Source organism: Protopterus annectens, chromosome 14.part0 (assembly GCF_019279795.1).
Source record: "Protopterus annectens isolate FY-2018-M chromosome 14.part0, PAN1.0, whole genome shotgun sequence".
Taxonomy (NCBI): Eukaryota; Metazoa; Chordata; order Ceratodontiformes; family Protopteridae; genus Protopterus; species Protopterus annectens.
In genome coordinates this window covers 539648604-539662757 of record NC_056748.1, presented here as the reverse complement: position 1 = coordinate 539662757, position 14154 = coordinate 539648604, and the positions used below count along the sequence as shown (strand labels likewise).

The 14154-nt window shown below is 37.1% G+C and overlaps 1 protein-coding gene across 1 annotated transcript in view; it reads left to right on the top strand.

Moving 5' to 3' along the window:
* Window positions 1-13850, top strand: part of LOC122788696 (collectin-46-like) — a 952730-nt gene extending 938880 nt beyond the window's left edge. Inside the window, exon 8 of the mRNA XM_044055592.1 lies at window positions 12527-13850. Coding sequence (XP_043911527.1) covers window positions 12527-12906 — 380 coding nt within the window. The 3' untranslated portion in view covers window positions 12907-13850. The remainder of the gene's footprint in view (window positions 1-12526) is intronic.
* Window positions 13851-14154: the final 304 nt, after the last annotated feature.

The window sequence follows — 14154 nt, the reverse complement described above, 5'->3', positions numbered from 1 at the left end:
CCTCAGACAGATGCCCTATGCAGCCCAACTCAAGAAACGCCAGCTGTACTCAGTTGCATACCGCTTACTCAGAGGTGATCTCTGCCTGACATACAAGGCCATGTCCAACCCAGAATTGATGGACATGCTCCACCTAAAAAAAAAAAAACAAATCCCGGAGAGCCACAAGCTCTAGAGATATAAACTTCACCACAATGATAAATAGGACATGCTGGAGGGATAGATTCCTGTCCCATGCTTTGGAACAGGATTCCAATATATATCAGGCAGAGCCCCTCACTAACACTCTTCAAGAGAAACCTTGACGGGTTGATGGTAAACAGAAAATTTACCCCGGGGATCACTGCAGTGGCTCTGCTGGACAGTGGCACAGGGAACTAATCTAAGGCGGTGTTGAAAGCCAACACATTCTGGCTAGGCTTATAAATGCCTTTGGACGGATAGCCTAGTACTTACCTATGAACCTATTTGTTTATTTTTTATTTTATTTTTACATTTGTTAACCGGGCTAGTCTAACTGGATATATTTCCATTTTCAGTAGAGGCCCAGGGAGAAAAGCTCCGGCAATTATAGAATTACAACATTAAAAATTAAAAATTAAAATTTAAAGAATTAAAAGTAGAAATTAACAGAAAAGATTTTAATAAAAATACAACAAGGACTTGTGCTTAGAGATAGAAAGTATACTGCACAACCAGTATTAATAAGATAGAGAAAGAAGTTAGTTAATTAAGTGTAAATTAATCTACTAGAGAGAGTTTGTTGGCATATAGATTTGGGAGTATCAGTTAGTCTATCTTACAAGGAATTAGTATGTAACAAATGCATTAGGAGTGTTAGTAATTTAAGCGAGATTAGTAGGAATTCGAAATTTAGGGAGCTATACTTAGTAAAGGGAAATGGTTAGTCAGGCTTGCTATAGGGGCATAGCCAGTGTGTTTTCAGGTGTTTTTTGAGGTGAGAGGCAAGGAAGAAAGTAATGTTAGTTCATTGGGCAGTAGGTTCCAGTGTTTTCCCACTGTGTTACAAAAAAGAGAGTCTCCAGCCAGGTTATTAGACTTGCCTATGCAAGCAAGCAGTTTCTTAGAGGAGCGCAAGGAATTCAGATTTTTGTAAGGCTGGATGAGATTGGAAAGAATAGGAGTGCTGTTGGGTTGGTAGAAAATCTTGTGGGCAATGGTGAGTTCGGGTAGTATCAGTTGGTTTTGAAGTTCAAGCCAGCCTAGTTGCCTTAGATTCAGACAGTGGTGAGCTCTAAAGGTGTTGCCAGTGGCAAATCTGGCAATGGAATTATAGGAATTTGCTAGCTTGGTAAGATTATTTTTCTTTAGGTTAGTATATATGGATGAAGTGTACAGAAGTGTAGAGATTAAGTGTGAGTGGCCCACTGGAAAAGTATGACAGGGACAGAGCCAACAGAGGCCTAGGGAGAAACTCTCCAGATGCACGTCTTTGGAATGTGGGAGGAAACTGGAGTACTCGGAGGAAACCCACACAAACTCACAGAGGACATGCAGACTCTACACAGAAGATACCCCAGCCAAGAATCAAACCAGACAACCTTTTGCTGTGAGGAGACAATGCTAACTGATGTACCACTGTGTTGCCCAGAAACGCTGGGTGCTGAGATAAGCAAAAAAAAAAAAAAACAAAAAAAAAACAAAAACAAAAAGAGAACAGCAAATCTCAGAACTCAGTCTTCTCCTTTAAACTTCTTTGTGCAGGAGGGCAAGCCACCCCTGCATCCCCACAAAACTTTTATATACCAACTCCAAAACTGCCATACCTCTGAGTAAAATGAATTTTCTGAGAAATGGCGTCTTGGACTTAACATATGTGAGTCTGTTCTTTCAGCCACTCAGTCTCCATATTTCCGGACATTCTGTAGCACGTCCTCACATTTCAAATGGTTACCATTCAGGAGCAATGCCAGCACACTCAGTTGCCGCCACTGAACAATGCACTTCTGTAGCCTTAGATCAGTACAGCCGGCCACATCATAACTCAAAGTAGTAAATTTTAGCAAAAGTACAAGTATCCTTAAATTTAAAGTAAGTAATCTTATTTTTGTTGTCTTAGGTAGTTTGACATATATATATTTTTTGTTCTCAGTGCTGGTTAATATACTTCTCAATAACCCTAACTTTGGTGTCACAGGTTGAGCGCCTTTGTACCTTTCATGGACTGTAGCCTTTCAGTTACCTCCATTAAAATAACTTCCATATTTTCTCTCTGGGTGTCACCATCAGCTAACATTTCAAAGTCTGTCTTTGTTGATCATCTCTATTTGTAGAACATCAGGAAAGTAGTGCCCTGAAGAGATCTTCCTAGGCAGAGACTGAACCTCCCTGCCTGGGACCTGACAAGCTAGGGCTAAACATCTAAGAATTGCTCATTTTTGGTCATCTTTGAAGGCATCACTCTACATTTTCCCTGGTCTATAATTATTTTGGAACTCTTGATGCATCTAGATGACTAGATTACTTGTTTGAAGGGGGGAGGAGATACTTTCATTTCTAATCTCAGTTAATACCTTCTCACTTGACTTTCCTGCAAGAAATGCATAATAATATCTGAGGTGAGGAAGGTATGATTAGAGTTCTTCCACTTAATAATAAGATCAGCTGCATTATGAAACAGAAAGGCAGCCTATTCTTGTAAAATAAAGATTGCCAGTTGCTTTCTGCCTTCAGCAGCAAAGTCCTAGAATAGTCTGGCACAGCAACCTTTTCATAAAAATGGATTCCCCTTTTTGGCTGCTTCCAAATCTTACTTTATCAGAGTAACTTAACATTCTAAGAGGGCAAAAGCACTTACTGTGATGTTATGAATAAAATATTGTGTTTAACAAAGATGTAATATTCCCTGATCACCTTGTACTTGTCTGAAGTGCTCATAGGCAAAACGATGGTTCAAATGTCCAGCAAGGTAGCTATACTAAATAATTCTCAGGTGGCATCAGAAACTTAGTTTGATCATTTTTGCCACAAAGATAAAGTAACTACCATACACTTGAAAAAGAAACAAAATGCCAAAGCTTTTAAGTTGGATAACTAGTATAAATACACAAAAATAACAGCTCCAAAGGCAGTAATCCACCACAAAGGGCTGCCAACTCCAGAAAGGACAAACCAGAACATGAATACCCAGTAAATGAATCCAAAAATTTCATTTAAGCCTAACGTTCAAGTAATAGCTTTTCATCCATTAAAACCAGGACTTCGTCAGAATAATTACCTTTACCAATTAGTACACTTTATATACAATGAAGAACCAAATTAATTAATAGTACACAAATAAAAATCCTCAATCAGTTCGTATAACTAATTAAAATTCATTAAATTAAGTTAACCAAGCATCAAGTTTTACCACCTTTAGAAGAATAGTAAAACTCATTGATTTGTATGTATTTTTTAGAAAAGTAACAAACATGAAGTCTAGGCATGAGGTTAAAAACATATATTGTAGCATCAATTTAAAAATGTAAAAAATATGAAAAAATGTCTCATCTGTATTAAAGAACATTATTCAATTAAGATCTGCAGTGGTACAGCGGTAGCATTGTTGCCTCACAGCAAAATGTTCTCCTGTTTGATTCTCGGTTGGAGTGCCTTCTGTGTGGAGTCTGCACGTCCTACCTGCGGTCGAGAGTGACCTCTGAAAGACATGTGTGAATGGGTGTGCCTTCGTTGAAGGTTGGGCGTTGGGCTGGCAACTCGGGACCATAAAAATCAACTGCCAATCATTAGCAGACCGGAGTTCCGCTGTGGCGACCCCTAACTGGGAAAAGCCGAAAAGACAAACAGTTAATGCAGCATTTTACATTTCTTTTTTATAATTTAAATTTTTTTTTTGTTTTAACACAAGAGTTAAAGACATAATCATTTGTACCAGGGGGTACCTAACATCAAGTTTCAACTGCCATAAAAATTCTTTTAGTTCAATCCTTTCTTTTCAAGGTCCACCTCTAGGATTGTGGGGGATTTTGTTTTTCAAAATAACAAAGGAAAAACCTCTAAAATCAAGGCAGTCTGTTGCATGTCTATACAGAGTGTAATTAACTTTATGCCTAGAAATATCATAATAGTGCTCGTAAATACATTTTTTTCAGATGCCTTTCTGTTTCTCCACATAAAAAGCTGGACATGTTGAACATAGTGCTAAATAAACTAATCCTTTACTTAAAGAGTTTCCTGTCTATGAATAAATAATCAGTTTTAAACCATTATTTAATAGAATTGCACTTATTTCTAAAATATGTTTACACTGGGGGCATGCACCACACTGTTTTGTGCTCCTTTGAAATATATCATTCAAAACAATGCCCTTATTCATCTCCATGAAGTTTTTGATTTTATTTGCTCTCTTAAAAATAAATAAATAAATAAATAAATACATAAATACATACATGTAGGTCTACTACCCACAATGTTTTACCCTATTGTCACTGATCAAAATACTCCAATATTTGTTCAATATACTTTTACCTATATTAGATCCAGTGTTGTACTGCACTGTTAGGGCTCTTTGATATCAGTTTTTATCTGTTTTTTAACCAGTTTAACCTTTGTTGTATAAATTTTGGTTGGGTGACTCTTCTACAACTTCGATCTCTCCAACTGTGCTTAAAGTATTTGTGTGATCTTGATTAGGTATAGTTAACCCATACCTAGGAGTGGAATGTATTTTAAACCCATCCTTTGGAGATCTCATCAGTGACCACCGGAACTAACTGACAGAGGGTTTGCCTCTCCAAAAGCATATCTTCAAGTTTAACCCTTTCTATCTCAAATACCCCCTAGCAGAAAACATACAAGCCAGCTATATGAACTGTCCCTTTAAGAGACTTTTCTTTTGTGAAAATGAATGACAGCTCTTATTATGTAAATAACTCTTTGAAAAAGTTATGAATTAACAGTAAATGATAAAGAAAATATAATTTTCATGGAAATAGTTTTACTTGGCCCAAGTTTAAGACCAGTGAGAGGCCAGGGTAGTTCATTATCACAAATAAAATTTAGGAAGACAGTTAACACAGACACTGGTAGTCTTAGTCTGGGGCTTCACATTTTCTTACAAGTAATTCATGAAGATCAGAACTACATGGATATACAAATCTTAGAACTGCAGGATTAATACATTAATGTGGAGGCTTTTTTATAAACACACCTCTCTATTGCAAAAGGTTAATATGCTTAAGGCATGAGCGATGGGAGATATCTAATAGGCTGATAAGGGGTATTACACGTTTGCATATCAGTAGGATTCATAGAGATAAATCTATAATGAGCTAATTTGCATACCAAATGTGAAAATGACCCTGAATGTATGCCAGTAAGTAGCAGTTTCACAGAAGAGTATGAGGATGCAAGGAGGATGGAAAAGGTATCATTTGGTGTCAAGGACGTGTTTCTGCATACATGGGCACACTACTGAAGAGGTTGTTGGGACAAATGTTTCATTCTGATATCAGGAATATGCCTGTGCATATCTGAGCAGGCTACTGAAGGGATCATTGGAGGAAATGTTTCATTTTGATGTCAAGGATATGCTTATGCATTCAAGTGTAGACTACTGAAGGGACCATTTAGGGAAAATGGTTCATTTAGGTGCTTATGCATACTTGACCATACTGCTGAAGGGATCAGTGGGGACATGTTTCATTTTAGTGCTTCTGCATACTTGAACATAATGCTAAAGAGATGGATGGGGGAAGTGTTTCATTTTGGTGCTTGTGTATACTATACGTAGACTACTGAAGGGACTGCTGGGGGAATTGTTTCATTTTTGTACTTATGCATACTTGGACATATTGTTAAAGGGATTGGTTAGGAAAATGTTGCACTTTGATGCTGGGTGGCCTAATGGTTAAGGTGCTTGCCTTACAAACACAAGGTGCAGGGTTTGAGTGTCACAAGGGATAATTGGCTAGGCTTAAAATGGCTCACAAGGGCATTTAGCTTAGTACTAATCTATGAACCTATCAACCTATGCTTGGTATACTTGGAATTATTGCTGAAGAGTTCAGTGGGAGAAGTGTTTCATTTCAGTGCTTGTGCATACCTGGACATACTGCTGAAGGGATCAGCAGGGAAATTGTTTCATGTTGGTACTTGTACATCTTGGCAAACTATTGAAGTGATGGCTGGGGGCAAGTTCATGGATTGTAACTCTGATATGAAAGGTGGCACATAACATTTAACTAGGGATGTGTGCACTGTGTGTATATTGGACTATGAATTGCAAGAACACCTCATTAGCATTTATCATTTGCATTTCAATACACTTTAAGCTTTTTGCAGAAGCGTAAATGGATTCTATGAATTTCCCCTTGGTTACACTCATTTGTAAACATCAGGGATACCCCATCACACTTGTGCAAATGACTATGAATACTGGGCAGAATTTATTTTCCACATCAGTAAGTTATCATTTGTGAATTCTCAAAGATCTGGGAAGATGCCACTGCTGTGCTAGAAATCTGAGATTGCTAACTACAAGCCACTTCATTTATTAACTATCACTTACAAGTTAACAAAGCATTGAATCCTAAGTCTTACTAAATCTGATTTACTTAAGAATATAATGGCTATCCATCAGCTGGAGCTTTTAAGTAAAATATTAACATTTCCCTTCATTCATTATTTCATAGAGTGTTCATAGTGCCATGGAGCAGAGTGCCCTGCAAAATGTAATTTACCTAGCTTTGAGTAAAGCCATTGAATGTATAACCCATTATATACAATAAAAATGATAATTAGAATGAGTCTAAGCAAACATCTACTACTCCACAAAACAAAAGCATCCAAAGACTCCAGATAAATGTTCTGCTCAGTAGTAAAACTAGTTCAAACACCAACAAAAGAGCAGAACAAAATGATGGGTTCAGGTCCAGTTTTACAAAAGCAGTTTATTTGAATGATACGCATAAGCGCTTTTACAATCAAATAAACTTCTTCCTCAGACATTGATACAAGTTACATCAACACCCCCCTATTTAAATACATATCTCAATTCCATTCCCATCTACACTTATTACATTTTTAAAGGGACTAGTCCTTTATATAATTAAACCAATTACATACATAAAATTATTTCACTGGCAAGCATAACAATTGTTTAAACTAGTCCAATATAAAAAAAATAAGACACATATTTAAAAATGTTCTTATATATATATATATTTCCCAAACAGTAAAAATGATAAACAACAATTTTGTAACATGAAATATACCAAAAGATATCTTAAAATAATCAAGTACTCCTCACTGGGTGCACAGAAACATGTTGAGAACTGCTATATCACAGATACTGCCTATATAAGGGTCTGGCCTTCAAGACAGGTTTTAAAGGGACTTTATCATTTAAGCCTCTACCACTGTCTACTCTCATCCTCACTATCCATCTGGTTTCATTAACCTCAGTTCTCTTTCTAATAGCACCCATTATCTCATCAATATTTGTCTTTTCAATAATCAAAACCCTAAAATTATATGTATTACCATTGTCTATCATTATTAGAGTTAGCAGTTGATCTATTATTAATATTATATAGGTGCTCTCTTAGTCTTTCCCTTAGTTTTCTATCAGTCTTTCCTATATAGAATGATCTACATACTAGACAATGTGCCAAATAAACCACATGCATTGTCTCACAAGTGGCTTCTACCTTAAAAACAAAAGCTTTATTAAAATCAGGGTGAAAGAACTGGCCTGAGGTATCAATATAAATACATTAATTACATTTCTGACATGGTAATGTAGCTTTTTAAGTCCACTATTCCTGTTTAACTGCTCACTCTTAGGCTAGCATAACAGGCTTTTTAAAGATTCCATATTTTTAAACACAAATTTCGGATTAGGTCCTACTACCACTTTAATTTGTTGGTCTGCTGTCAAAACTGGCTATAATCTCTTATAAATGTTTATGTTTTAGCAGTTCTCATCATGTTTCTGTCCCTCCAGTGAGGAGTACTTCATTATTTTAGAATATCCTTGGCATATTTCATGTTACAAAATTGTTTTTTTATCATTTTTACTGTTTGAGAAATATATATATATATATATATATATATAAGAACATTTTTAAATGTGTATTTTATGTTTTTATATTGGACTAGGTTAAACAATTGTTATGCTTACCACTGAAATATTTTTATGTATGCAATTGGTTTAACTATATAAAAGGACTAGTTCCTTTAAAAATGTAATAAGCGTATAATGGAATGGGATTGAGATACATATTTAAACAGGGGGTTGATGTAATTTGTATCATCGTCTGAGGAAGCAGTTTATTTGACTTTGAAAGCACTTACATGTATCATTCGAATAAAATACGTTTTATAAAACTGGACCTGAACCCATCGTTTTGTTCTGCTCTTTTGTTGGTGTTTGAAAACATCTACTACAAAACAGAATAACCAACTGATTGCAAGAAAATACAGTGAGACTAAGAGTAAGCTATATGTGTGCAATAGGTGTTTTAACTCATCTGGTTCAACATTGCAAGCCTTTGTCCTTTAATTTGTGTTGGAATTATTTATATTCATATGAAAATATTACATACCAGTTTGTAGACAATATATTGTATATCTACATTTTGATTACATCTTCCTGACCATTCATTCCTGACCTTCACTGGCTCAATCCTTCATCCCAACTCTAGCATTGGAAGATGTCAGGAACAGAAAGGCTGGATATATAGACAACCTCTATCATTTTCTTGTTCCCCTAACCCCCCCCCCCCCGAGGTTGGCAGAAGTGGTGCAATGAATGGTTATGGATATGTTCACCCATAAATGCTTAACTGTAGTGTATGCAGTCCTCAGCTTGGCCTAGGAGTCCTTGTGCAGAGAACACAGCAATGGAGTCTACCCCTGGTAGTGCTTGTGCAGTAGAACTGTATCAGACTCCCTCCCACTGGGGGAGGTGAGCCATCTTCAGCTGGTCACTCCCATCCCTCCCCAGCTGTCCCCCCATGACCCAAGCTACTAACTGAATCTAGATTTTTAAGGATACAGTGAGTGCTCAGTCTGTCACGCAATGGGGTTTTTATTAGCAAACAGCATTTCCATAATTACCGTGGCATTTAAATAAAAGGATAAATAATGAATCCCAGTTGTTCTGAGGGAGCTTTATCACTAGATGAAATTGAGTGGAATGCAATTAAAACAAGGACATCTTAATATATAAATGTGGGCTATGAGATCTGATCTGCCACCAGAAACTTGTGCAGTAAAAATGGTATGAGCTGGAAAATAATTATTAATAAAAGACTTGGCTTTAATTAGGGCATATTAAACTTTTGAATGTCCACTAATAGACTGACAGGCCAAATATTTAGATCCCTACATTCCAGAAGTGCATTGCAATTAAATTATTACTATAGCAAAATTAGTATATGAGACTCAAATATAGTTACTACATGCCATGTTCCAAGGACAGTCAAATGTAAGATACAGATAAGAGTTGCTAAACAGCCTGCAATAGAAATTCTTAAAACAAGTGGTAAGAATTGTAAACCCAGTACATAATTTTGAAAAGCAGTGCACTATGCAGGTATATGAGCATGATAAAGCACAATTCAGTTAAGCACTGGAAATGCCAAAGATCTGATATGAAAACATGGAACTGCACATGGCTGAGGTATGCAAGTTGGCATTATTTGCTATACATTCAGTAGCTGATATAGATTCATGCATAAATATTTAATCAGAATTCAAGACAAATATATCAAATATGCTAAACTATACAGCACACAGTAAAGAAGCTTGAAGTAATGATTTACTGTTACTTGCTCAAAACATCCAGTTTGAAGAAAGACAACTCAGTGGCATTGATTATAGATTCATAGGTTCATAGGTTGGTACTAGGCTATCGGCCCTAGGGCCTATACAAGCCTAGCCATAACAATTCCCTGGATATTTCTTCCCACAATATTTACTTTCCTGGACCCCTGTCTAGTAGGGTGACTGACGTGATATTAGATTATTAATTAGATGGATAATGTCCTCACTATAATGCAGATTACCTAATATCAGCTAGAGGCTCAGGTTTCCAAAGGAGATGGTCAGGGAAGATGAGTGTGATCAGACACTGCTGGCTTACCTATCCTGAGTGATGTGAGCTAACTCTGGCTCATCACATGGATGGTGACTGTCAGGAACATTAGAGTTCACAGCTCATTCAGTTCACACTACCATGATGCAGTTACTCTAAGAAACCAATGGGAAACTAGCATGCAAAGGTGCACCTCCAAAGATAGGGGATACTCCCAGGGGGAGAGGGTAGGCTATCTATACCAGCAAGCTGGGATCATCCCTACCAACTGAAATTCATTGGGTAATAGAAGGCTTATAGGAATTTACATGCAGGTGGTACAAATGGACCATAGAGCTGTAACCTAGCCTAGAAATACCTAGATCCTGTACTGTTAGAACAACTGGGTCAACTGGAGTGAAGTTAGTGTAGACATCCGGCAAGATCCTGTGAAAGGGAATTAAAAAAAAGTTTCTTCAGATCACACTTGCTTAAACATGGCTTGAATATTCTTCCTTGATTGATTATTTATTCCTGTTTCATTGTTCACTTTTCACTCGAGTAGGCTCACTAGTGCTCACATTATAGTAAGCTGTGAACATTGTGAAGTTGCACACATTAGAGACAGTATTTCTTTCCCTGTTAGTGGTCACTCTTTCTCCTAGCTGCAGGGACCTATGCATAAGAATAAAAAAATTAGTTTTGAGAGGTACAGAAGGGCTTGTCCCCTGCAAAATTGCTTTATTTTAGTGGTCCCATTAGCTTCTCAAATATGAAGACAGAGTGCACACATTGCATGTAAGTACGTAATAATGCTTTTAGTAATGAGCGAATGTGACTTGTGACATGTTGAGAGAGTTGTAGTAAAAAAAGTTATTGAATCCAGCATTTCAGTTGATAAATGAATATACTAGACCACAACCCACCAATCATAGTGAATATACTCACCACCGCACTAGACCACAACCCACCGATCATAGTGAATATACTCACCACAGCACTAGACCACAACCCACCGATCATTGTGAATATGTTCACCACAGCAGCAGTGCAACAGTTACAGGGTTAAGCAAGCAGCAGCAGCAATACAGTTCCTACAGAATGGATGGAACCATGAACCACAATGAACTTGCTGCATAATATTTGGAGGACCTCTGGGGTAGAAGGAGGCAGGGACTGGGCCAATGCCTGTGCAAATAAGGGGGTTCAGTGCAGTAGGGGGAAGCAGAGATGGGACCAATGCTTCTGCAACTAAGGGTGTACACTGCAGTAGAGGGAGGCAGGGGAGGGGCAATATCTCTGCAAATAAGGGTGTATACTGTAGTATAGGGAGGCAGGGGAGAGACCAATGTCTCTACAAATAAGGGTGTACACTACAGTAGAGGGAGACAGGGGAGGGGGCACTACCTGTGCAAATATGGGTGTGAACTACACTGTTACTTTCAATAACTTGCTTTCAGTAACTAGCAAAATTCAAAGGCCTGTAGGAAGCATGCCTGGAACTTCCAAAACCTCTTTCACTAGATGTTGAACAAGTTTCAGGTAGCAAGGGTGGAACATTAACAATATCATATGCAAATTACAAATATCTAGGTCAGAATGTCACCAACAGCATCCATACAAAGACAGGACTATCTGGACTAGTCAGGGTGACAGACTACAGTTGCACTGCCATCCGTGCACCAAAATGTGATTAGATTTGTACACGTGAGACTGCATAGCTACCAATCTGTGAGTATAAAGTTTGTCAGTGACCATGCAGGAAAGATTCATGATGTGTGGACAAAATACACTGGCGCATGTAACAATACACACATAAGGTATACTAGGAGCCTGTATTAATAACTTTGTCTGGATAACAATCTACTGCGGGGACTTTGAATTGCTCTGTCTCCTTCCTGGGAATACCCAGTGCAAAATAATAAACAGTCAGACTAGTATTGTATTAACAACTCAAGAGAAAAGGAAAACTCTGACTCTGGTCTGGTGTTTGAACCCAGGAACCCTATCCCCACCAGAAAAAAAAATCACAATTTTTATTCTTTGAAACCATAAAACCATAAAAGTAAATGCTGAATTTTATCAGTTTGCTAGAAGAAGGTGGGTTATAAAAGCCTTGCTTCTTTTCTGGCATGGTGAGGTATTTCATATTTCTTTACAAACAATATTCAGAATGATAGTATAATCAGAAACTACTGAATGTGAGCACTAAGGTAATAGTGTAATTACATTTTTAGGGAAGCTGTCAATGAATTTATGCACAAATGAGGTAAAGGGAATGTTTGACAAGTTACTTCATTTTTAAATTCTGTCATAATTGCCAACCTCATGTGTCTCATTTTAGAGGTCACCCAGGAGTTACTCCCCTCTTAACTGACTAGATTAAGGTTGTGCTGTAGGAAGCAGAGAGTGGGAAAAACAAATACAGATCTTCAATATTAATATAACTTTTATAATTGTATTTAAATGGACTATGTCTTTTCTCAGTTTTGCAGTTACTACGTAATAGCTGGAAAGCTGAAGATAAAACATTTGTCACTGCAGGAAAGGCCGCCAGCTTTTTAAATGCCAAGTCAGAATGTTCTCTTGCTGGCTATCGACTTGCTGCTCCAAAGACAGAAGCTGAAAATGAGGTCATGACAAGAATTGTGAAGAAGTATAACACAGACGCATGGCTTGCAATTTCAGATGAAAAAATAGAAGGTAAATTTGTATATCTAGATGACAAACCAATAAGTTATTCAAAGTGGAACACAGGTGAACCAAACGATGACCGTCGTGCTGAAGATTGTGTGCGAATTCTAGTTACAGGAAAGTGGAATGACTATGTATGCACACGTGAAGGTCTTGTTATCTGTGAGATTTAAAGCTATACCTATCACTGGAACAATATCATTTTTATTTGATTCTTCATTAAAAATGGAAGTCAGATCTTAACTTTTTAATGCTGTCCTGCTGTTCAGTGTAAAATAATCTCTGCAGTGTAATGTGTTTTACAAGAGTCTAATGATACTCACTAGCATGTCTGCCTATTTCAAGGGTTACTGCCATAACTTTATATGATTTAAGAAACTTACTTTCCATTTTTCCCCCTTGTGCAGTCTTTTAGCGTGTACATCTAGCTTCTTTCTGATGTAAATTATTGCATGTTATATATAATTCTGAACTATTTGTTAAAACTATGAACAGCAATGGAAGATTTGAAATGAATGGGGATTTAAGAAGCACTGAAAATTTAAACCTCTGACTAAAGCAAAAGTGATAATAGCCACACTTCTCAAACTGGTTGCATTCAAAGTCCTGCAATTCACATATGCTCAAGGACAATTCACAAAGACCACCACTACGCCTACATGCAAAGTGGCTAGACATGGATGAATGGTGGTATTTATTGTAAATCTCAGCCCAACTCTGAAGCACCAACAAGCGATTCACCTATTTTCACTGGTGTAAAATGGATTCAAACAAGTGTAGCTCTGTGCAATAGAAGCCATAGGTATAAAAATTCACAATTTATTGAGGCTACTTTCATTATGTGGCAGCAAGCATGAGCCTACACTCACCCAAGAGCTTTTAGGAGAACCTGTGGTGAGCACAGCTGTTCACCATTAAACTCAAAATACCATTTATTAAATCTAATGGTGTCCTATGGGGCACCCTGAATGGTCTTTTATAAGGTTGGAAAGGGGGAAGATAGGAAAGCTAGAAATGGGGGAGGCAGAAAACAAGAATGAAAACATGAAAAGGGTTGAGCTGATGGAGGTGAGAGAGGAGGGGCACAGTGTTTTTGCATGGGAAAGACCCCATATTTTTCTAAATTGTGTATATATATATATATATATATATATATATATATATATATATATATATACACACACACACACACACACACACACACACACACACACACACACACACACACATATATTAAAAAGAACATCTGATTTATAAACCGCATGTACTAGTTTCATACATTATTGTACAGAAACTAATCAGACGATAGTGTGTGTGTCATTGTTAAAAGAAAATAACTATTTGTATGTCAAATCAGTACATCTTCTGTACTTTAAAGAAAGTGGGATCCAAGCATTAAAGCTTAAGGAAGGTTGCTTATG